Below are 25,828 nucleotides of genomic sequence, written 5' to 3'. Positions count from 1 at the left end.
ACCATGTTGGTCAGCCTGGTACTTTCTATTACTCTCAAAAATATCTTGGTCTGGATGGTCATGTACACGGTCACCCAACTTCTAGGCCACATTAAGAGTTTTGTCTTTATCCTAAGAATAACCAGAAGCCATGATGGATTTTGAGCTAGAGGACGGGGGGAGGTAGCATAATCAAACTTTAGTTGTTAAAACACTACTGCTGCTGCAGGGCAAAGAATGGATGGGAATATTGAAAGGAAAGGGTAAATACCTTTAGATTAGTTAAGAGGCTACTACTGGACAACAGATAATGGTACACTGGTCTAGGGTGATAGTAGCAGAGACACAGATACTCAGATAGATTTGAGATTTGGTTTGAAGATAGATAAAATGAATAGAACTTGACGATTGTTTAGATATGGAAAGGAAGAAAGTACGAGGTATCAAGGATGAGGCCAAGATTTCTGATTTGCAAACTAGATAGAGGTTGGTATGACTCATTGAGAGTGCAACTGAGATTTACACGAGCTAAAAATTTAAATGTGCGATATATCTGCATATCCATCACAGTCTAAAGGCATGGGCCTGGACAACAAGGAAAGAGTTTAGGTTCAAAACTTGCTGTTGTTCCTTTCCATTCACAGAGCCCTCTTCCAAGGCAGGACCATCCTATTTTCTGGTTGGATATTGGAGTCATTTGGTGGTCAAAAAAGAAGGTCCTCCTTAGCTGGTGATATGGGACGGGGAGCACCAGACCACTTTTAGCATGCAAATATCCCTTACAACTAATGCTCAAGTGCTTTTTACATGTACGGTTCACAAAAGAGCTTCACATATAGGTTCACTGAAACCCACGACCTTATGAGAAATTATAGTCTACATTTAGGAAGCTGAGGGAGAGTGCTTAAATTACCTGTCCACACAGCCAGTACGGGGCTGCTTTATGTCATCCTATCACCTCCTATGTGCATCCTCTAGGTGTAAGAGACTATCTTAAGGGCAACAAGAAACCTACCATATAATGAGGTCCTACTAGGTACCAGGCTCTAGGAGATTTAAAAAAAAGAAAGAAACACAACTTCAGAAGTTCTAAGGATGTTTCGCACACACTTACCCTACAGTAAGTTCGCTTTATACTTTCAAAAAGTTTCACGTCCCAAGATGGGGTGGAGGTGAGACGGTGGAGATGAACCGGGGCAGACAGAGACCACCCCAAATACCGGACCCGGGGGAAATGGGGTCCCAACGGCTGGGTCCCAGGAGACACTCGGAGGGGTCCGCGGGTTCAGCCCGGTCCCTCCGCTGGGGGGTCGCCAGCCGACCGGCAGCGAGAGACCCAGAGGCCCGTTTGCCCACTACGTTGCCATAGCAACGGCCTGGGCCGGCTGCGCCCCGGGCCACCCGCCCCATCCCGCGGGCCCGCCCTGAGCTGTGACTCCAGGGACCACTCACCGCGGCCGGCGGACGGGCGGGTCTCCTACAGGTGCGCACACTTGGCGCAGGCTGTCGCTGAGCCCAGAATTCTGCACCGGGAGAAACTTTTCGGCCCGCAGAACAGCCGCAGGCCGGTGGACGGGGGCCGCGCGGGGACAAAGAGCGGCGGCGGGTGCAAAGCCCCTTCTCCAAGCCGCGGGGCTGGCCCAGAGGTGCCGGCTGCACAACGGCGCCCACGTGCCCCGAGTGCAGCCCCAGGCGCGCCCAAGGGCAGCTCCCCTTAGAAACGGACCTAATATCCCTTCTGGGGCACAGAAGAGCAGCCGTATGTTATGTAAAATAAAGCTTTGTAGTAGGAATATCACAGTACTGAGGTGATTGATGCTCAGGCCACTCTTCTCGCTCGGGGTCAAGCCCTCAACCCCCAGCCCGTTGGAGCTAGGGCTGCAAGCCTTGAACTGCAGTGGGTGGGGAGCTGGCCTAAAAAGACGGGAAAATGCTGCGGGGAGGGTGTTTGTCCCCAGGCAGGGGCTGAGAAGACTGACAGATCAAATGACAATTCTCAGGGATATGTTTTAGCTGCAAACCTATAAGAACCATCTGAATGCCTGCCCCATGCAACAGAGGGTCCAGCTGTATGCTAATGCATTTATTGGCCTGAACTAGGAATGGCTTCTGTGGTCCTGGGTCCTACTCTTTAGCAGCTGTGGGAAAGAAATTCAACTCTCCTAATACTAGCCTAGTTATTTGAGGCAGATGTTTTCTAAAATTAGACTGATTGGTAGCAAGTAACTTGATACCACGGCAGGTGGATTCATTGTATTGCTTGCGGGGAGGGTACATTTGGCAACTAGTTCATCCAGTCCTTTTCATCAAAAAACTCAAAATGGTCATAATGGGTGACTGGTAACTTCAAACTTCAAACTTCAAACCACTGGACTAGGCCGGGCACAGTGGATCACACCGATAATCTCAGTACTTTGGGAGGCCAAGGCAGGAGGATTGCTAGAACCCAGAACTTCAAGACCAGCCTGGGTAACACTGGGAGACCCCCGTCTCTACAAAATTCAGAACTACCTGGCCACCAAAGGGCTGCAAGAAACCTACCATATAATGACGTACTACTAGGTACTAGCCTCTAGGAGATTAAAAAAGATCTCCTAGGATAGCCTCCCCCATCTTAAGGGCATTAATCACATCTGTAAAGTGCCCTTTGTATATAAGGTAACATATTGACAGGTTCCAGCCTGGGTGATAGCCAGCCCTGACTCGAAAAGCAAAAACAACCACTGGACTATGTTTTGCCCTGGATTAAACCAGACCATCAAAAAACTGTATGTTTGTACCACTTCGTCTTCACCATTGCAACATTGCCTGCACCAAGTCATGTTTAGCACTATGCCATTTGCTTATATTAAGAGATGCTGTTTAAAAAATATTCATGATACCTCTACATTTCCTCGAGGGATTACTTGAAGAATGTTGTTTATTACATCTCTATAGCAGAATCCTACCAACTTGTCTAGTCCAGAGCTTTTCAAACTTTTTTGAGCACAATCCATCAAAATAAATATGTTTTACATTATCACTCAATACACATGTATTCATATATTTAATAGCTGAAACAAGTTTTATAAAACATTACCTGCATCACATGCTATGCACCCTGATACTTTTAATCTCTTTTGAAGACTAGTGTCTACCCACTGATGGTTTCTTGACCTTCAATGCAAGTTGCATTTTAAAAACAGCAGTATAACCAGATGTCTTTTTCTGGAAACTAGCCCTGGATCCTCAGACAAGGTAACCAGGCCACCTGGCTACAGTTGATTGCTCTAATAGTAGGGACCTGACTCAAGATAAGGCAATCATATCCCTCTCTCCCAGGAATTTGGAATTAGGATGGAGAGATTTCAGTCTTTCTCTAGGAAGCTAATGTGGAAACATAGAAACATCTTTAAAATAGAAAATCAGAGGCTGTCAACAGACATACTTTTCCGCCATGTGGCCAAAAGAAATGCAGAAAACTAGGCTGCGGGGAAAATGAGAAACGAACAGGAAGGTTGAAAAAGATATACAGAGAGAAGAGACCAAAAGAGTTCTGACAGCTTTCTATTCCTAGTCATGGTATTTTCTGAAATGAATTGTATTCCTGCCTTTGAATTCCACATAGTATTTCCAAGTCTTTGGAGTTGGGAGGAGGGGCCTACCACACTAATGTAATCACCTATATGCCCTGTTTAAGAGGGTCAGTGCAAGAAATATATTTCAATCCTGAGTGCCAGAAAACAATACTTTCCCTAGAGACACTGACATGACTTTTCTTTATAAAGAAAGCAGACCATGAGATTGATCACATTTCCCTTTCACCTTGACTTCTAGGAAGACAGCACCCAAATTTGCAACTCAATTTTAATAACTTTGTCAAACTACAGTTTGCATATCTGCATCACAACTTTCTCCTGTTCTCTTTCATTTCCCCTCATTCCTACTTTTATCTTTTTGTATGTTTTTGTTGTATTGACTATTATTTTAAACTGCTTCAAATATTTGTACTAGCTGTTTCCTCTTTCTGTAAGGCTCTGCCTCTGTAGCTCCTCAAGCCTGGTTCCTTCTCATCATTCAGATCTCAGCTCACTTGCCACCTCCTCAGAGAAGCCTTCCTTGATCTTCCTACCTAAAATAGCCCCACACCACAGTCTATCACATCACCCTGCTTTGTTGTCTTAGAGCACTTAACACCATCTAAAACAAGCTGCTTATTTTCTTTGTTTCCTCACCAGAAGCTAAGTTCTAAGACAGCATGGACCTGGCCTCTTTATTTATTGCTTGTTCCTAGTGCCTGGGAACAGTGCCTGGAACTTAGTAGCTAGTTAGTAAACATTATGGAATTAATAAATAAAAGATTTAATAGAAGAAAGGAAGGGAGGGAAGAAGGAAGAAGGAAGGGAAGGAAGGAGGGAGGGGGAGGGGAGAGGAGAGAAAGGGAGGGGAGGGTTGAAGGAAAGAGACTTTGTTGAACATGGTAAGACATAGATGGATAGGTAAATAGGTGGATAGATAGACTGACAAATAGACAAATATTCATTTCCAGTGTGCAAATGTCACTATTATTTATAGAGAGGAACCAGAGGAACTATACAATAAAGTAAAATGTACTTGATTCCCTAAAATATATACACGAAGATCCTCAGTTTCCTTGGGTAACTCTTGACATAATGCCTTAGACCATTTTTTTAAGCATTCAAGTCGCTCAAGGCAGCTGCATTAAATATTAGGGCTAGTAACCATAGCTGAAGTCATCAATTCTCAGTGAGATAATGGATTGCAACACCTTGACCACTAACATGACAAATTCTTAACACTGCCAAGGAACTCAGTGTATTCTAGGGGTCATTACTACACAACAGTCTGCTCTCATTCTATTCCTGTAATTATTAATGTCACCACTAGCAACAAGTGTTATTTATATGTTATTTACTTAAACACTCTATGGTAACGTTATTGTTACAGTGCAATATCAAACTGCTTGACATTTAAGGAAGAGAAGCCAGAATTGAAGTTTGTCAATAAAACAAAACACAGAAGCAATTAGCACAGTTTGTCCCTGGGTTTGCTGACCCTGTTGTAAAAATACCAGAATTTGTGGGGTGAGTGGAGGATTTCAGTTTTCTTAAGTCAAGAAGCAGTGGATTTATACATGTAATAAGGTTATCTCTGCTATTCAAAAAATTTTAAGAGACTCTATATAAGAAAAAAAACCCCTATAATTTTTTCGTTCCATAAAACAAGAGATGCTTAGATTATTATGTGTTATATTAAGATTTCTCCCTTCCTTCCCTCTCTCCCTCCCTCTCTCCCTCTCTCTCTCTTTCTTTCTTTCTCTTTCTCTTTCTTTTCTTTGAGACAGGGTCTCACTCTGTCACCCAGGCTAGAGTGCAGTGGCACGATCTCAGCTCACTACGGCCTCAACCTCCTGGGCTCAAGCAATCCTCCCACCTCAGTCTCCCAAGTAGCTGGGACCACAGTCATGCACCACCACGATTGGCTAATGTTTGTATTTTCTATAGAGACAGGGTTTCTTCTTGTTGCCCAGGCAGGTCTTGAATGCCTGAACTCATGCAATCCACCCACCTCTGCCTCCCAAAGTGCTGGGATTACAGGTGTGAGCCACCGTTCCTGGCAAGATTTCTTAAATGGGAACATATCTTTGAGAAGTATATAACACAAAGTGTAACTTTTTCCTATTGAGATCTTTCTCTGATTACTGATAGGCTCTACGAATTTATATGTCTTTCCATTTGTTCTCTTTCCCTACTTTGACAAAATAAAACTATACCTTATCCATATAGCTCAAAAATGAAATAAACATTTGGCAATTAACTCAGTGTGTCTCATCAATTTTGGATATCTAAACTAGCTTTTTTTGTTAGATAATAATTAGAGTTCAAGTTGGTGCACGCCAAATGTTCATGGGTTGGAAGACTTATATTGTTAAGACAGCAGTGCTCCCCAAACTGATCCACAAGTTCATTACAATCCTTATCAAATTTTCAGTGGTCTTTTTTGCAGAAATTAACAATCTGATCTTAAAATTTATATAGAAATGAAAGGGACCCGGAACAGGCAAAACAGTCTTAAAAATAGAAGCAAAGTTGGAAGATTCACACTTCCTGATTTCAAAACTTACTACAGAGCTACAGTCATCAAGACTAGATCATTCAGCACTGTAAGACAGGGCAAGAAAAAAAAAAAAAGGCTGGGTCATACCGGTATAAGAATAGACATAAAGATCAATGAAGTAGAATTGAGATTCCAGAAATAAACCCACTTACCTATGGTCAATTGGCAAAGATGCCAAGGCAATTCAATGAGGGAAAGAGTAGTCTTTTCAACAAATAGTGCTGGGAAAACTGAATATCCACATGCAAAGAAGTAAATTTAGACTATACCTCACATGAAATATAGAAGTTAACTCAAAGTGAGTCAAAGACCTAAATATAAGAGCTAAAACTGTAAAACTGTTAGAAGAAACATAAGTATAAATTTTCGTGACCTTGGATTAGGCAACGGTTTCTTAGATACAGAACCTAAAGCAAAAGCAACCAAAAGAAAAAAAAACAGATACATTGAACTTCATCAAAATTAAAATTTTCGTGTTTCAAAGAACACTATCAAGAGAGTTAGAAGATAACCCACAGAAAAGGAGAAAATATTTGCAAGTCATATATCTGCTAGTGGTCTAGTATCTCAATTGCATTTTGTAAAGTACTCCTACAGTTTAGCAGTAAGAAAGACAACCCAGTGTTAAAGTGGGCGAAGGATCTGAGTAGACATTTTTCCAAAGAAGGTATACTAATGGATGGCCAATAAGCACAGGAAAAGATGCTCAGCAACATTAATCATCAGAGAAATGCAAATCAAAACCATAATGAGATACCAGCTGGCATACTGGTATGTGCTAGCCCAGCTACTTGGGAGGCTGAGACAGAAGGATCGATCAAGCCCAGGAGTTGGAGTCCAGCCTGGGCAACATAGCAAGACTCCCATCTCTAAAAATATAAATAAATAAAATTAAAACCATAATGAGATATCACATCACACCCACTAGGAGGGCTATAATAAAAAATCTGGAGAATAACAAGTGTTGGTGAGGATGTGGAGAAACTAGAACCTTCATACATTGCTGATGGGAATGTGAAACAGTACAGCTGCTTTGGAAAACACTCTGGCAGTTCATTAAATGATTAAACATAGAGTTATTATATGACCACTCCTGGGTATATGACCAAAAGAATAAAAAAAAATGTCCACACAAAAACTTATACATGAATGTTCACAGCACTATGGCAGTTCATTAAATGATTAAACATAGCATTATTATATGTCCACTCCTAGGTATATGACCAAAAGAATAAAAAACATGTCCACACAAAAACTTATACATGAATGTTCACAGCAGCATTATTCATAATAGTCAAAAAGAGGAAACAACCCAACATCTAACAATTAATGAATAAAATAAGCAAAGACAGTATATCCATACAATGGAATGTTATTTGACCATAAAAAAAATGAAGTACTGACACATACTACAATATGGATGCCCCTGACAACATTACGCTAAATGAAAGAAGCCAGACACAAAGGGCCATATATGGTATGATTCCATTTATATGAAATGTCCACAATAGGCAAATTTATATATATAGAAAATAAGTTAGCAGTTGCCAGGACAGGGAAAATGGGGAATTGGGGAAGACTGCTAACAGTTATGTAGTTTCTTTTTGGGGTGATGAAAATACTCTAAAATCAGACCGTGTTGATGGCTGTTCACCTTGTAATATTCTAAAAGCCACTGAACCGTGCTCTTTAAAAAGGTAAATTCTGGTCAGGTGCAATGGCTCACACCTGTAATCCCAGAGCTTTGGGAGATCGAGGTGGGAGGATCGCTTGAGGCCAGGAGTTTCAGACCAGCCTGGGCAACAGAGCAAGACTCTATCTCTACAAAAAAACATTTAAAATTAGCTGATGCACATGCAGATGATGGTGTGCATCTGTAGGCCCAGCTACCTGAGAGGCTGAGGTGGGAGGATCATTTGAGCTCAGGAGTTTGAGGCTGCAGTGAGCTATGATCGCACCACTGCACTCCAGCCTGCGCAACCGAGCAAGACCTTGTCTCTCTCTAAAGATAAAAAATAAATAAAAATTAAAGATGAATTGTATAGTATATTAGTGACATCTTAATTTAAAAAGTAAAAACTAAATAATGTTTCATATTTTACAGATTCTAAAACCACATTTTTTTTCACTTTTTAACTTCTTGGAAATCGGGTTTCCTCTGATTACATATTACTATTGCTGTTAGCCAGGTAGCAGTCCTGATATTGTGGCATAAAAACCTTTTGTTGACACTTTCCTGAAGAACCAAGAAAGTACCTACATTTATGTGCCTTAGTTTTAATAAAATACTAGGTACTGCTAACCCACCTAATAATATCACTAATTCTGTGCCTAGGCACTGTCCCAAATGCTTTATGTATTTTAATTTAATTCTTACAATAACTCCATGAGGAAGGTACTGATGAAGAAACAGAAGTACAGTCTGCAGGATCAACTTGTCCAACACCACATGGCTAGTATGTGTGAGTCCCATCCGGGCTGTCTGTTCCAGGGGCTGTGCTCCTGACCGTTTGACATCACTGCCTCCCTTACCTGTAACATGCTATGAGTGCAAGTCAGCCTTAAACAGCCTTTAAGGTTCCCGGAAACAAAGTTGGCCAAGAGCGTAACTAAAGCTAATAGTCTTGCGATTATCTCATGATAAAAACACCATTCACTTGGAAGTTTGATTCATTCATCGAAACATTGTTTGGCTACGTCTACGGAATTTCATGGTCAAGAACTTCGTTTACTGAGCACAGATAAAAGGGAGTAATTTTTTTCTGCTTTCTAACACGTGAGTAAAGGGAGCTGGAGCCTTAGTCTAGACCCTCACCAGTTTTCCACCAGGTGACTGCAGAGATTGATCTTCTTGTCCTGTGAGAAGAGCTGAGTGAGGGGCAAGCCCAGCCAGGCTCAAGCATGGGAATGGATGGACAAAGTCCCTTTTACCCACATGTGAAGGATATAGACACAGAGGGAAAGCCACCAGAAATCATCCCAGGAAAGAATGCAGGGTCAGATCTGGGGCACACTTTCTACCACCCTGTCACTGATATCCAATGTTGATAATTTAATGCAAAGTAGATCATAGGAAGACTGGAAGGACTCCTGAGGTTTCTGGGTGTCTGGCATGCCTGGGCTCTTAAAAGAAGATGGATTGTGCCACCTCCAAGAAACTGTAAGCAGAGGGAAAAGATAGCGAAGCCCTTCCTGTCCCCATACTGCCAAGGCTCTTAACACACCCAGTCCTGCTGAGTCCCCTCAGATACCAGATGCCTGTTCAGAATGGTCGGGGAAACCCAGCTAGAGCCTGACTGCTTCCAGTGGCCTTAGTTCCTTGAGGGCAGAGTAGAGGTGAAGTCTGGACTCAGAGGCCTCCAGTGCCTCTGCACATCCTCTTACGAAAGCTTCAGTGGCATTTTCCAGCCATAGACAAAAGTGGCTCCTCCCCTCCAGCCTAGGCCTCTAAGCCAAACACAGTCCTATCAGAAGAGAAATGATGGAAGCAAAGGAGACAGCAGAAGACACACTCTAATGAGGCAGGACACAGACTCTGAATTGTGCAACAGAAAGAGGGGTGGGCAGAGGAGCTACCTGGGATCACTATCATTTAATTCTTTTTTTCTTCTTAAATTTTTGTTTGGAAATAACTTCAAACTTTTACAGAAAAGTTATGAAAATTAAAATAGTTTTTTTAAATGCCCATATATCTTTTTGTTTTGTTTTGTTTTGAGACGGAGTCTCACTCTGTCATCCAGGCTGGAGTGCAGTGGCACAATCTCTGCTCACTGCAACCTCTGCCTCCCAGGTTCGAGTGATTCTCCTGCCTCAGCCTCCCGAGTAGCTGGGACTACATGCGCCCGCCACTATGCCCAGCCAATTTTTTGTATTTTTAGTAGAGACGGGAGTTCACCATGATGGCCAGGCTAGTCTCAAACTCCTGACTTCATGATTTGCCCTCCTCGGCCTCCCAAAGTGCTGGGATTGCAGGTGTGAGCCACCACGCCCAGCCTGTTTTTTGTTTTTTGTTTTTTGTTTTTAATAGAGAATCTTGCTTTGTCGTCCAGGCTGGAGTACAATGGCATGATCATGGCTCACTGTAGCCTCAACCTCCTGGGTTCAAGCATGGAGTCCTGCTTTGTTGCCCATGCTGGTCTCAAACTCCTGGGCTAGAGTGAGCCTCCCACCTTGGCCTCCCAAAGCTGTGGGATTAAAAGTGTGAGCCACCCAGGTGGGAGCTAAACATGTGTACACATGGACATGTTGAGTGAAATAATAGATACTAGGGAATACAAAAGGTGGGAGGGGTTGAGGGTTGAAAAACCTATTGGGTGCAATATTTACTATTCAGGTGATGGATACACCAAAAGCCCAGACTTCAGCACCACACAATACATGCATGTAAGAAACCTGCACTTGTATCCCCTCAATATATTTGAATCAATAATTTTAAAAGAAAAAAAAAATGTGAGCCACCGTGTCTGGCCCCATATGTCCTTCACCCAGATTCACCTATTAAGATTTTACACCAGCTGGGCATGGTGGCTCACGCCTGTAATCCCAACACTTTGGGAGGCCGAGGTGGGCGGATCACAAGGTCAAGAGATTGAGACCATCCTGGCCAACATGGTGAAACCCTGTGTCTACTAAAAATTAGCTGGGTGTGGTGGTGCGTGCCTGTAGGCCCAGGTACTCAGGAGGCTGAGGCAGAAGAATCGCTTGAACCCGGGAGGCGGAGGTTGCAGTGAGCCAAGATCACACTACTGCACTCCAGCCTGGCCACAGAGCAAGACTCCTTCTCAAAAAAAAAAAAAAAAAAAAAAAGAAGAAGATGTTACACCATTTGCTTTTTTTATAGCGCTCTCTGTGTGTGTGTGTGTGTGTGTGTGTGTGTGTTTAATTAAAAAAAGATACACATCTACAGTTTTGTTCTGTACTATTTGTGGGTGAGTTACATACACTAAGGCCTTTGACTTCTAAATACTCCAGTGCATATTTTCTAAAAATGAGAATATTCAATTATATAACCACAGTTCAGTTATCAACTTTAGTACATTTAACATTGATACAATTATTTCATTTACTCTCTATATCCCATTTTTTCAGTTGACCCAAGAATGTCCTCTCTATTACATTTTCCTCACTCCACTACAGGACCCAATATAGGGTCAGGAATTGCATTTAGCTGTCACGTCTCTTTAGCCTCCTTGAACCTGAACATTTTCCTAGCTTTTCTTTGTCTTTAATGACAGGGACATTTTTAAAGAATCCAGTCCCCTATCCCCTGCCTTTACTTGATATAACGTCTTTCATTTTGGGTTTGCCTGATGTTTCTCTGTGATGAGATTCAGGTCCTTCTCACGGCATTACATCTGGGTGCACAGTATGTCCACCTGCCCCTTTTTGGTGATGTTATTTTGAGCACACAATCAAAATCGTATCTGATTTCTCCACTGTGTAGTACTCCAATTGCTGTATATTTTTTCCTCCCTCACAACTTTTCCTGCACAACAATGAGCAGTCAATGGAGAGACAATTTAAGACTATGCAACTATCCTGCTCCTCATCAAAATTTCCCCCTAGGGGTTAACCGTTAACAAGTTTTCTGACGTTTCCTGGAGCTAAATGAGTGCCACTGGCGCCACCTATGGGGCTTCCAGCACACTGCAACACGGGGAATGAACCTTGGACCTCTCTCACTCTGCCAGTTGTCTGGCGTCCAGGAACTATTTCAGCCCTAGACATTTTGAAAGATCCGGTAGATACCTGAGTCGCAAGCCTGAGTTCTAGTGCGGACACCACCAATGACTCATGAGGAACCTTGGACAAGTCTTCTTAAGACTTATGTTCCTAGTGAAATGGGGAGTTGGCTGACGGAGACCGGAGTTATACATTCAAGTGATACTTGAGCAACTACAGGCACTGTTCCAGGATCCGAGCAAGATTTCTGCTGTCAGGGAAGCTTACACCCTCTGTGACTCGGACAGTGAGCAAGAACACAAGACGAGGAAAAAGATAAACATACATCATAGTAAGTGCTATGATGACAAATAGAAAAAGATAAACATACATCATAGTAAGTGCTATGATGACAATAAAACAGGAATGTGAGAGAGAATGCCTGGGTCTGCTTCAGATTGTGTGGTTCGGAAAAGCTCTCTGAGGAGGGGTGTAAGCTAAGATCTAAAGGGTGATTGGGGCCAACCCCAACCTTAAGAAGTTTTGGCGGTAGAGCCTTCCAGGCAGAGGGAAAAGAGTCGAGGATGACTAGGGGTTTGGTGCTTCTTCCATATCTATGACTCTCTGGGGGTGTGGGGGCAGGGACAGGAGACTCCCAGGTGTCCCTGTAGCAGAGCAAGAGAAGGATGAGAGAGTTGTGTTCTCCGGAATAACAGGGAGAAATTCTAGAGGTGATGACAAATGACGTGACTTTTAAAAGATGAGTAAAGATTTTGAAAGGTAGATTATAGAACAAAAAAAGACATTCCATGTAGGAAAGGGGAAGAATGGGAGGCAAACAGGAGTCATTGGCTATGGCAATTCTGAAATCCAACTGGGCAAATATTTTGAGGGCTTCCTAGTCTGTTCGGGAATTATTCATTATTTTCTGATTCAGGTCCCTGGAAGTAGCTCCCTTGTCTGTTGTTCTCCTTATCCCTTGGTTCTGCCCTCTAAGAGGTTCTTCCCGTTTTAGTGTCCCTGCTGATGTGGGGCTTGCGGCATAAACTTCTTTGGGGATTGAGCAGCCTTCTCAACTCTTAGGCGTGTTAAGAGCCTGGGCATTCTCTATCATAGATGATTGAAAGCCCAAGAGCCATTTAATGTCTTCAACAGTTATTGTTTTCTGTTAGTCTAGGCTCATAATTCCCCTGGCAGTAAAACACTCTAAAAACCTCATGATGGGCCGGGCACGGTGGCTCACACCTGTAATCCCAGCACTTTGGGAGACCTCAGGCGGATCACCTGAGGTCAGGAGTTTGAGAGCAACCTGGCCAACATGGTGAAAACCCATCTCTACTAAAAATACAAAAATTAGCCAGGCATGGTGGCGGGCGCCTGTAATCCCAGCTACTCAGGAGGATGAGGCAGGAGAATTGCTTGAGCCCAGGAGGCAGAGGCTGCAGTGAACTGAGAGCTTGCCACTGTACTACAGCCTAGGCCACAGAGCAAGACTCCATCTCAAAACAAACAAACAAACAAACACACCTCATTATGTGTCTATCTATTTAAATGCAGGCAGCATCACTGGCCGAAAGCTATACCCACAATTATTTTTGAGAACTACAGTAATTCTACCCTATTCACAGGGGATATGTGCCAAGATCTTCAGTGGATGCCTGAACTATGGATGGTTCTGAACCCAACATACTGTATACTGTTGTTTCCCAACATACCTATGATGAAGTTTAATATACAAATTAGGCACAGCTAGAAACTAACAATAACTAATAATAAAATAGAAAAAGTGTAACAATCTACTGTAATACAAGTTATGTGAATGTGGTCTCTCTCTCAAAAATCTTACTGTACTGTACTTACCCTTCTTCTTATGATCTGTTGAGCTAATAACTGAGAAGGCTACTAAGTGACTAAGGGTGGGTAGTATATATAGTGGATACACCAGACAAAAGTGATGATTCATGTCCCTGGCAGGACAGGGTGGGATGGAGTGGGGGTAAGAGATCTCATCATACTACTCAGAATAGTGTGCAATTTAAACCTCATGAATTGTTTATTTCTGGAATTTTCTATTTAATATTTTCAGACTGCCATTGACCACAGGCAACTGAAATCATAGAAAGCAAAGCCAAAGATAAGGGGAGTTCACATGCCCATGCTTTGCGCCCTCTCTCTCTCTCTCTCTCTGTCTCTCTCTATCCCTCTCCTCCTCCTCCCTCCACACAGGCTTTGGTGGAAAAGCTACGTCCTTAGAATTTTTTTCCCTGAATGTTATCCAGCTAAAAGATTTTACTGCACACTATATTCTTAATTTGTTATTTTCCCTGAAGTACCTTGATCCATTCAAAGGTTTTAACAATGAATATTATGCCAATATTTTTAATATGATCCTTACCTCAAGGCTGAATCTTAATGGGCTTTCAACTCTAAATTTTATCTTAGTCTTCAGTGTCAAGAAGCAATTACCTCTTCAAAAACCTAAGTCCTTGGATTTTTGTATACTATGTATTTTCTTTCACTCCTTAAAAACAGGGCAATTCTTTTCTGAACTCATGTCTTTCTTGAAATAGCTTGATAAACAGAATATCAACCAATGTAGGCTACCAATGTTGTTTTCCAATCTCTTCCCCTCTGTTGAAATTCATTATGTACGTGATGTGCCTCCCAAGTTATCTCAGACTATAGTTTTACCAAATGTTTTTCCACTGCATAACATGAATCACTATCCTTCTAGTCACTAATATCAGTTTCCTTGCTACCTGCTTGCTAGGCCAGTGCGTTGGATGTTAGTGTTTCGTTATTGATTTTTTTCCCCAAGGAAACCCAAGCTTCTTTGTACTATAGGCCAGCTTATTCTGCAGTAATGAATAACACACAATTCTCACTGACTTACAACAAAAGTCCTCATTCATGCAAAATTTGCTGCAGATATGGAAAATATTGCAAAGCATATGTTATCCATGTATTAGCACAGCACACCAGACTGGTTCAGACATAAGCATCTTCATATCAGTGCATGCTTTCAGAGTCACCTCAGTAAGGGAAGAGAGAAATTAAACAGAGAATCAAGCACTGGTTCTATTCAACATAGCAATGACCTACATCACTGCTACTCTCATTGGCCAATTCAAGTCTCATAAATACACCTGAAATAAGTAAGTGGTGTGCAGTAGTGCAATCTTCCCACGCACTCAGAAGGAGAAGAGTGCTAGAACCATTGGAAGGTAACATTTACATCTTCCCCTCTGCTGTTGGTAGGATCTTCCCTGTCGTGAGTGTTCTACAGTTTCATTGCAATATGTTTCAAGTTTCTTTTTATTTTTCAAGTGTATTTTGTTCAACATCTTATAGCTATGAATTCATGTCATTCATCACTTCTGGACAGTTCTCAGCCATCATCTCTTCAAATGTTCTCAATTGTCTCATGATATTTTTAGTGTGTTTAAACCAAGACGCAAATAAATTCTATATATTGCAATTGGTTTATATGCTTTTTAAGGCTCTTTAAGGTTTCCCCTCCATCTTCCTTTTTTCCCTTTGTAATGTAAACCAAGTTGTTTCTTCTGTCGTCCTCGGAAACTGGATTTTGCTGAGTGGATCCTTGTGAAGTCATTTAAGGTGTTCCTCTATTTTCTTCATTTCCTGTCAATTGGAAATTAATCTGTAAATTCGTAGATGTAGAGACTTGTTTAGGTTCGGATTCTATTTGTTTATAAATTCCTTATAGATGATGTTGTGTTCTTCAATCAGGAGACATACAATGTCTGATCGTCTCTTTTTTGGTGATGTGAGCAGCCGTAGATGATCATTCCCTAGATTCATTCATTCATTGAGGGCTAAAAAAATGGTGATATTTTAAATCTATCAGTCCCTCTTCAATTACTGTGAAAACTTTTTAAAAGAGAAACTTTCCCTCATAAATTATTTGGTTACCAGAGATTCAGTTTATGTAGGAGAGAGAATGAATGCTTTATTAAGCTAATTAATAAAATTTACTTTTTATGTCTTCATTGAGACAGGGTCTCGCTCTGTCACCCAGGATGTAGTACAGTAGGACAATCGTGGCTCCCTCCCTGCAGCCTCAACCTCTTAGGCTCTAACGATCCTCCCACATCAGCCTCCCAAAGTGTTAAGATTACAGATGTGAGCCAGCATGCCTGGCCCTAGTTAATAAATTTCAAAAGTCACAGAGGCACTGCCTTGGCAGAATCTTTAATATAAAGCAACATTGTCAGTGGGCCACACCACAAATGGGAACCACTGGAACAAATGAGGAGCCCTAGATACAAACAACTGCTTCCTCCAGCATCAGGCCTTAGCCCTTAGGCTGGGGCAAGACCGAGGCTGTGGTGTTCTTGTTTACAAGCAAGAAGCAGATCTTTATTTTCTCCATGAGTGTGGAGCTTGGCTTCAGCAGGTCTTACGTCTCTGACATAGCTGGAAACCAAGGGTATATCAATTTCCAAAAAAGCTTAGGAATATCCTCCCAGCCCGGTGAGCAAATAAAGCACTGTTTTTGGAATACTGGTTATAATATAGAGTCAGCTGCTGTAAAAAACAAAACAAAAATAAACAAAAAACACCCCAGACTGGATGCCCACACCTATAATCACAGCACTTTGGGAAGCCAAGGCAGGAGGATCGCTTAAGCCCAGGAGTTCATGGCTGCAGTGAGCCATGATCATGCCACTGCACTCCAGCCTGGGTGACAGAGCAAGATCTTGTCAAAAAAAAAAAAAAAAAAAGAAAAGAAAAAAGAAAAAGACAATAGATACTGGCAACAATTAGCACTCTCTGCTACAATTGCAGAGCTGTCTCTAAGGGGTCCCCCTCTCCAACCTGGGCATAACTCCAAGGCCCACGGATGAGAGTTCTTCCCAGAGAACAGGCATTCTTATTCTAGGAAGCCCTACATCAAACATGAAGCTCCACCTACAGCCTGTGGTAAATATAGTTTTTACTGCAAATTTTTGAAATTATTTTTATAATTTGGCTTTTTAATTATTTGGCTAGGAGTAACTCATTTAATTTATACTGGGCTCAGGTTTCTTGGCAATTATCTTGTATATATAGAATTTCTTATGAAGTGAGAAACTCTAACTTACAAATTGTTTTCAGGTATAACGTAATTTTTATGAAGATTTATAAAATTGTTATAAAATTAACAATTATAGCTTTATCATGATATATAGACATTTAATTAGACATTTATCTATAATTTGCCATCTTTTATTTTATATTGTTTCAGGACTTTTTTTTTTTCTTGAGACGGAGTTTTGCTCTTGTTCCCCAGGCTGCAGTGCAGTGGTGCAATCTCGGCTCACAGCAACCTCCGCCTCCCAGGTTCAAGCAATTCTCCTGCCTTAGCCTCCCGAGCAGCTGGGATTATAGGCATGCACCACCAGGCCCAGCTAATTTTGTATTTTTAGTAGAGACGGGGTTTCTCCGTGTTGGTCAGGCTGGTCTTGAACTCCTGACCTCAGGTGTTCCACCTGCCTCGGCCCCTCAAAGTGCTGGGATTACAGGCATGAGCCACTGCACCCAGCCAGGACTTTTTTTTTCTTTTCTTTTCTTTTCTCTCTCTTTTTTTTTTTTTTGAGACAGGGTCTCACTCTGTTACCCAGGCTGGAGTGCAGTGGCACGATCATGGCTCACTTCAGCCTCAACCCCAAGGCTCAAAGTGATCCTCCCACTTCAATCTCCTGAATAGCTGGGACTACAGGTGTGTGCCACCACATCTGGCTAATTTTTTTTAAGAGACAGGGTCTTGCTATGTTGCCCAGGCTGGTCTCAAACTCCTAGGCTCAAGCGATCTTCCCACCTTGGCCTCCCAAAGTGCTAGGGTTATAGGTGTGAGCCACAGTGCCTGGCTAGGACTTATTTTTATAGGCCTTTGAAAAGCTCCTAGACCCTGGATACTATGCCTCTACTCCCTAGTGGATAAAATAATCCATAGGCCAGGTGTGGAGGAAGAGGAGGTCAAATACTGCACTACCTATGAGAGCAAGACTTGCTCCAGGGAGCTGTCCTGACTAGCAGCTTGCCATGGAACCCAAGGTGTGGGGAGTAGAAGGGCTGTGTCCCTGGAACCTAGAGAAGGACTAGTACTAAAAAAATTAGTAAGGCAAGTCAGTGTGGTGGTACATGCCTGTATCTCAGCTACTCAGGAGGCTGAGGCGGGAAGATCACAGAGTAAGCAGAGAAACGGTTCATGTACTTCGGCCAGTCTGGAGAGGGGTGAGAGGTCAGAGAAAATTTTCCAGGTCTCATCTTAACCATGAAAACTGATGATTATCCTTCCTTGAAACACAGACTTCCTTGGCTTCTCGGATACCACATCCCTCTAGTTTTCTTCCCATGTCCTGGCTGCTGAGATGGAGGATATGAGAGGAAGAATCTGTTAAGGGGGTGGCTAGTGTGTCAGGTAACACTGAGACATCCAAGGGGAGCTGTCCAATAGACCACAGGATCGGTGAGTCTGGAGCTCAGAAGAGTGGGTCCATGACTTTTATCACCAAACATCAGTTAGAGTGTTGAGTTGCAAGTACCAGAAACCATTTCTGACTGATGTACGCAGAAAAAATGAATTTATTATAAGGCTTTTTAGGTGGTTCACAGAATTGTAAGGAAGGCTAGAGAATTATACTCAGAGCTGTGCAGCCAGGAACAATTCCTGAAATCATGTGCAAAATTGGTCTGCTGAAGAAACTAGCAATGCCATCGAGCCCCACGTGCTTCACCTTGTACCGCTGCTGCTGCTACTGCCACCATGGAAACCCCACCTGCCCGCAGCCAACACTGTCACCAGAAAGGAGGCTCTAGGCTTTTTTTTTTTTTTTTTTTTTTTAAATCGCTACCACTAGGCCTGTAACTTGACTTCAACGGATGCTGGGAAATCAAGATTCTAGTATATTTAGCTTCTGCAGGGAAGAATGAGCTGTGTCTCCCAAGACTCCTGAGGCAGGAAATTCACCAAAGACAGGAAAGTGGTTCAGACTTTATGCAGCCTAATTGAATGACAAATATTCATAACAATGCCCTTGACCCCCCAAAAATGGCTAGAAACCACTAGCGTGGAGAAAGCAGAGAGGACAGCTAAGGATATGTAACTGGGGACCATCACTATATAAAGGACATTCTTGAAGTGTTTAGCGCTTGGAAGTGTTAGGCATTCACATGATGCCTTTTCCCTAACTCCACCTCAGAACTGTTGCCTGTGTTTTGAGAAACAGGTTGTGTTAACACAGTAAGAAGCAGAGACATGGTGGCACGTCCCTGTAGTCTCAGCTACTTAGGAGGCTGAGGTGGGAGGAAAACTTGAGCCCAGGAGTTTGAGACCAGTCTGGGCAACACAGCAAGACCTTGTCTCTAAAGAAAACTAAAAATAGTAAAAATAAGAAGCAGGCTGGGCGCGGTGGCTCACGCCTGTAATTCCAGCACTTTAGGAGGCTGAGGTGGGCGGATCAGGAGGTCAAGAGATCGAGACCATCCTGGCCAACATGGTGAAACCCTACCTCTACTAAAAATACAAAAAAATTAGCTGGCTGCGGTGGTGTGCACCTGTAGTCCCAGCTACTTGGGAGGCTGAGGCAGGAGGATTGCTTGAACCTGGGAGGCGGAGGTTGCAGTGAGCCAAGATCGCGCCACTGCACTCCAGCCTGGCGACAGGGTGAGACTCCATCTCAAAAAGCAAAACAAAAATAAGAAGAAGAAGAAAAAGCAGAGAGGTGAGTTCTTCCCTAGAGAGAAAGGCCTCCCAGGCTATTCTTCCCCACCTTGAGTTCTTACAACGTAGAGATCTAGGGGCAAGAAGGCCATGCGACAGGTTCAACTATCTTCGCTGAAAAACACTCCAGGACACAATTCTTGGTAAAGAAAAGTGCTATTTTTTATTTGTTCTTTCTTGAATGTATAGGTCCTTTTAAGATCAGTGATACTTTCCCTTAAAATATCCTCCCTCATGCCCCTACCGCTTTGGATCCAATAGCCACTCCTAACAAGGGTCTAGGAGGAACTCATCCTACATAGCCAAGAAAGGGGGTACAGCTTGAGGAATGGGCATATGGCTCAGGAAGCAGCACCAACTGATAAGAACTTTCCTCAAAGCAGCTCTGTTTGGCTTGTGAGTCCCCTTTCCCTGCCCTGGTCTGGACTCCCCCAGCTGTGTCCTACCCCTGGAATTCCCCTGTTCCTTATGTGGCCTGATCTTTAGAGTCAAAGTCATAATTAACATCTTTACAGCTGGAGAGCTGAGAGATCACTGTTCTCAGCCATTCTTCCACTACAACTTTATAGATGAGGAAACTGTATCCAAGGTCACACAGTTCATAATGGAAAGAGCCAAAAATTTTGGTGTTCAGACTCTCAAATCAGGTATCTTTCTAGTATGTACCTCCTTACCTCCAAGAAAGCAACCAATAGCTGCCTCCAACTCCAGAAACAACTGGAGCAAGCAGCTGGTGGTGATCAGCACAGGTGGAAAAGGCCCTGATATAGGGAGTCATGCTGACTCCATCTGAGCCCCAGCAAGGGAGGAGCCACCGCACTCCCTAGTCTCCCTCCATCCCAATGGTAGCAGCAGACACCCACCCTGCCAGGTTCTCCCCCTGGTTAGCAGCACTGACGTGCATGGAAACATGTCTTACCACAATCCCAGACTCCTTCTCAATTGCAGCAGGCTCTAACTGGTGCAGGATCATGGCGAGGAGCTGCCCACCAGCATGGTAATCCAGTTTAGCCAGACTGCAGCCTGGATGCTATAAAACCTAATCCACACCCTCGGGCTGACTTAGATGGGGTCTCTTAGCAAACATGGCTAAAATATCTGTGTTGTCTGGGAGAGACAGAGGGAAGGACTCACAGATGCTGTCCTCCCAGCAGGAGCTCATAAACATGCTTGGCATGAGGAGAACTGAGTTCAGGAAAAGGAAGGGACGCAGGAAATAGACAGACAGAGGAAGCAGGAGCAGCTGTAATTCTTCCTGCCTACCCAACTCCTGAAAAGAAGAGACCACAAACAGCCACAGACATTTCCCCCTGTCTAGGTTTCAAGGATGGCTCAGCCTGTGTGGGCTGAGAGGTAAGAGGAGAGAATCCAGAGACTTGTTTTTTTGGATTCTCTGAGAATCCAGAGACTTGTGGTGTCATAAAAGCTAAGGGAGGAGGTTGTTTCACCGAGGGTTGGTGGGTGGGGTGAAATGCTGCAGAGAGGTCAAGACAGCTGAGCACTGAAAGGTGTTCATTCTATTTGGCAACTGGGCAGTCACTGGTGACTTTTATGAAAAAGTGTAGAGGGCTGAAGAAAAGCTGAGGAAGAATCAGTTTGAAAAGCTTCTTTTTTAAAGTAACTTGGCTAACAAGGAAAATGTGTAAGGGGTAACAGACTCTGAGAAATGCTGTTTTAATCTTGGGGAGAACTTGTCTGCAGGCTGTGTGGAGGTAACCAATGGAGACAGAGGCTGGAGACTCCAGGGAGTGGGAGCAGTGAACTAAGCGAGGGAGCAGTCTTGGAGGACATACAACAGTATTCAAGACAGACAGAACTAAATAGGAGCAAGAATGGAGGGGATGGGGAGAGTTACAGACACAGACGAATGAGAGGGGAGAGAGGAGCAGCGGGCAAGGAAGGTCTTGCTTTAGGGGCTCTCTTCTGTGAAGTAGACAGTGAGCTCAGTCATTTGCGGAGGGCAAAGATGGAGGCATGGGTGGGGGAAAAAAAAGATCACAACAAGTTGAACTTCCAGTCAATACTGAGAGCTCAACTAAGGCTGCCAACTGTGAATCTGTCATGCTTAGCAGCCCAGGAGGTGGAAGCAGCAAATAGGATGATGACGAAAATGGAGAATGGCTTATAGTTTTAGCAAAAATTGAAGGGGATAGGACTGGCTTATGCCTGTAATCCCAGCACTTTGGGAGGCCAAGGGAGGCAGATCGCGTGAGCCCAGGAGTGTTGATACCAGCTTGAGCAATATGGCGAAACTCCATCTCTACCTAAAGTAGAAAAATCAGCCAGGCATGATGGCATGCACCTGTAGTCCCAGCTACTCAGGAGGCTGAGATGGGAGGATCACCTGAGCCCAGGAGGCAGAGGTTGCAATGAGCCGAGATCATGTCACTGCAATCCAGCCTGGGTGACAGAGCGAGACTCTCTCTAAAAAAAAAAAAAAAGAGAGAAGTTGAAGGGCATGAGAAAGTTCAGGATGCTGATAAAAACATCAGTGTGTGATAGGGTGTGATAGGCTCTGAGTTCATGCTGGGGAGAGGAAGAAGTCCAGGAGAAAGCTAAAAGACAAGAAGAGGAGAGAGAGGGCTGATGTCATGGAAATGGACTGAAGGAGCAGAGCAATGTTGGCAGTACTGAGGGAGGGAGAAGAAGCCCAGGAGGTGGCGATCCAGAAGGAGCAAAGGCTCAGTTCAGGAGTTCAGAAAGGAAGACTACAAGTGACTCCATGGAGTGAGAGAGGGAGCAGAACAGAGCCCAGGAACAAACAAGGAGGCGCCTTGGTCTTAGGAGCCAGACTGTTGCTAAAAATGGGTACAGGGAGGGAGCCAGAGCCCGCCGGGCTGGATGGCAAGGACTGCCATGGAACAGAGCCTATGGAGGGTCTGGTGGCTGCCACTCAGGTAGGGGTACTAGAGGCAGGCAAGGTGTATGGTTAGAAATTGCTAGAAGTCAGGCAGGGCTAACCTACCCATGTTCTGTGGAAGAGTGCTCTGCAAGTTCACTGTGAACCAATTTTTTTTTTTTTTTTTTTTTGAGACGCAGTCTTGTTCTGTTGCCCAGGTTGGAGTACAATGGCACAATCTCAGCTCACTGCAACATTCACCTCCCAGATTCAAGCAATTCTCCTGCCTCAGCCTCCCAAGTAGCTGGGATTACAGGCACGTGCCATCACACCTGGCTGATATTTGTATTTTTAGTAGAAACAAGGTTTCACTACGTTGGCCAGGCTGGTCTCGAACTCCTGTCCTTAGGTGATCCACCCACCTCAGCCTCCCAAAGTGCTGGGATTACAGGCAAGAGCCACCGCGCCTGGCCAAAAAATAAAATAAAATTTTAAAATCCTGAACCAATTTTTAACTAAAATCCCCTTTGCATCAACTGAAGCCACTTTACTGTCTTATTTCTCAGCACACCCAAGAAGCCAATTTTTCCTCTAGAACCGCATGCTGTCCCATAAGAATCTAGAACTCACCATATTTCCACTGCACGATGTTGTCAAGAACAAAAGGACTTGGCAGACTTCAAAACTGGGCCATTATGGGAATAAGTCAAAAGCAGGATCAGCCCAAATGTTAATGAAGAGCCCCTGCAGACAGTCACTTGGCTAGCAGGATTTTTTTTTTTTTTCTTTTCTTTTCTAATTTCGAAGTCATGTTCTGGTTTTTCATGAAAAAAACAAAACAAAACCGTGACTCAAAACTCTGGGGGCTAGGTCTAAGGGAAAAGCCAGGGAGAGGCAGGTGTCTCAAGGGAGCCTCTCAGCATGCAGGCTCTCTATGATGAGAAGGGAGCATGTGTCTCTCCAGCACATTACTAAGATGCCCCTGGCCCAGCAAGCTGATCCTTGAGCCCAGGAGGCCACATCCAAGCTGGAAGCCTCACTGATATAAGGAAAGCCAAGTTTTTAACAGGCATTTCTGCTTTAAATTTGTGGTCTCCAGTTGGTCCTGAGGAAGGATCAAGTCTGAGCCTGTCACAACACTCACCGGCTGCCCAACACCAAGTACAACAAAGCTCACAGGGATGGTGGGAATGTAGGCTGCACAAAGGAAAGACGACCTAGAGCAGGAATTAGTGACACGAGAACAGAGGGTACTTTGCCAAGCCAACTGAACATAGAAGAAGATTCGAAAATTTAAAGGGAATTGACCAGATCCCAAACCAGAAAGTCATGTGAGTCTCAAAGGGCAGAAGCCTAACTCCAAAGACTGCCGGACTAGTAAAGCATTGAAGACTTAGTTACCCCAAACTAGAAAACGGGATCACGGAAGCCCATCTGCTTAGGAGAACGTGGCACGTGCTGCTGAAAGAGTAGCAAGCCAAGGGGCATGGTTTGCTTTAAAGTGAAGATGATCTCTGAGGTTGGGTAGAGAAGGAAATGAGCAATACCATCAACTCACAAAGAGAGAAGAAATGTTTTCTAATTTTCAAAAAAATTGCTCATTAGTGAAGGCCCTGCAAACAAGAACATCCTTGAACTTCATCTCTTAGCAGAAACAAATCCATGACCTTAGACTCCCCTGAAATTAGCCATGCAATGACAGGACCAGGGAGAGCCATCTCAGTCCTGGCCACTGACATATCAGGTTCATAACTCCCCCAACAATATGAGCAATGGGTTCCCTCTCAACCAAGCCCTTGCTTGGGAGGTAGCCTGACCTCCAGTATCCTCACAAACACCCTGCGAGGACCATGCAGATCCATTCAGGATGCAGCCTTGAGTGCCTGTTCCCATGGCTTCCAGAATGCTTCTCTCTGCATTCCAGGAGAACTAAGGCTCTGAGGTTGCTTCATGGTCACCAAAGCACACTGGCTTTTTGCCTCTTGATTTTTCCCCCTGTCCACCTTAGACAAACTTCCCCCAGGAATATCTAGATCTAGCCCCTGTTGGTCCCTGAGGCCTTCTCTAACCTCCAACAAAAAGGGCTGCCAGTAAAGTGTTGGCTTTTGGGGGGCTGTAGATAGCCTCGAGTTGGGGTAGTCAGAAGACTCACTTCTGATCTTTGGCTCATGAACTAGGAGAGGTTGAGAACTAGAATCTCTAAGCAGGAGGAGAGGTGCAGAGGAGTGAGCTGGTTGTGGGTTATTCTCTCCACCCATGGAACTCTGGACCTGAAGCAGACAGCAGCTGCCTCACAGTATTTACAAGCAGAACTCAAGATCCAGACCTCTGAATGAGGATGATAAAGGGTATGGCCACTGAGAAGCACCAACAGTCACTTCTAGGAAGGCGGGTTCTCACCCTAAAGAAGTGCAATTAGCCCAGAGTAAGTAGCACAGAGGGCGGGCTCTCAAGTGGACATCTTTCTAAGTCCGTAAGTGAAATCTGAACCAGAAGTTGTAAGTGGTCTCTGCAGAGCAACCCAGCTCAATCAAGAATGTCATACCATCCACAGCATTTTCACAGCAGCCACCTAAGTCAACATCAGGAAAGTGAGTATGCAAAACAAATACCCTGAAAACCGTTAGAACCCAAATAGGCACAAATTGAGACCTACGGCCTCTAGAAGCCTCCACTAGTGTGCACATGGCAGGTGCCTCTGTCCAGACAGGACAAGCAAAGGCAAACAGTGATAGTCTTTGGCTGTGCTGGGCCAGGGATCACAGTCCTACCATATGTCTAAACCTCTCTCCCTTCTTTTACCCAATTCTGAGCCCAGGAGGAGTTCAGATATATACATGGCTCCTGAGCCCTGGACACTAAAAGGTGAGACAGGTCTGCTTTCCTAGGCAGAAAAAAATTCACTAAGGAAAGTAGGTCCTCCCAAGCCTAACCAGGTGTGGTCCTATCAAGTGCAGCCTATACATCTGATTACTCTGGTAATAATAAATACCCTCCTCTTTCCTGTTTATTACTGAAATCTTCTCTGTAGTGGATGCACTATGGCTCCCAAACAAATGCTGTAGATGCAAATGGCAAAGAAGAGCACTATACAGTTCAATGAGACTCATCTACCATCCACATTCTGAAGAGGATAAACTGCGAGATGGGGAGGAATGGTCAACAGGATGGGACAACAGCTGCCAGAGTGCCCAGTCTCCTTTTGGCTGTCACACCTGAGAGATGCTGTTGGCCAGGCGAAATGACATTCTCTTTGCTCTTTCATTCTCCTGAAAGAAAAATACATATTTGGAATTAAAGTAGCCAAATGTAGGATTTATTAACATGAAAAGGCTATGTCAAGATTGCAGTTCTGCAGAGTCAAAGTATTTTATTCTACCCCAGGAATGCAGCAGTAAAACTTACTGAAGCCACTAAACATTGTATGCTAAGTATGGTAAACAACTGGGGATGGCTGGTCAGACCCTGGCACACAGTAGGCAGGCAAAACATTTCAGTGGAATTAA

General features: G+C 43.7%; 2 protein-coding genes across 13 annotated transcripts in view; both read right to left on the bottom strand.

Moving 5' to 3' along the window:
• Positions 1 to 1,638, bottom strand: part of STK33 (serine/threonine kinase 33) — a 218,642-nt gene extending 217,004 nt beyond the window's left edge. For 9 of the 12 annotated variants that reach the window (XM_025358063.1, XM_025358056.1, XM_025358057.1 and 6 more), the window contains exon 1: positions 1,432 to 1,638. The gene's annotated coding sequence lies outside the window, so the exon portion shown is untranslated. Of the gene's footprint in view, positions 1 to 1,093 lie in introns of all 12 variants that reach the window. The other 3 variants (XM_025358067.1, XM_025358053.1, XM_025358054.1) reach the window with 3 other exon arrangements.
• A 17,985-nt stretch (positions 1,639 to 19,623) lies between these two features.
• TRIM66 (tripartite motif containing 66) overlaps positions 19,624 to 25,828 on the bottom strand; it is a 46,758-nt gene continuing 40,553 nt past the window's right edge. The window contains exon 20 of the mRNA XM_025356738.1: positions 19,624 to 25,591. Coding sequence (XP_025212523.1) covers positions 25,532 to 25,591 — 60 coding nt within the window. The 3' untranslated portion in view covers positions 19,624 to 25,531. The remainder of the gene's footprint in view (positions 25,592 to 25,828) is intronic.

The sequence above is a fragment of the Theropithecus gelada genome, chromosome 14 (assembly GCF_003255815.1).
Source record: "Theropithecus gelada isolate Dixy chromosome 14, Tgel_1.0, whole genome shotgun sequence".
NCBI classification, from domain to species: Eukaryota; Metazoa; Chordata; class Mammalia; order Primates; family Cercopithecidae; genus Theropithecus; species Theropithecus gelada.
Note: the sequence above shows the minus strand (reverse complement) of the source record. Positions and strands in the feature narration are given on the sequence as shown.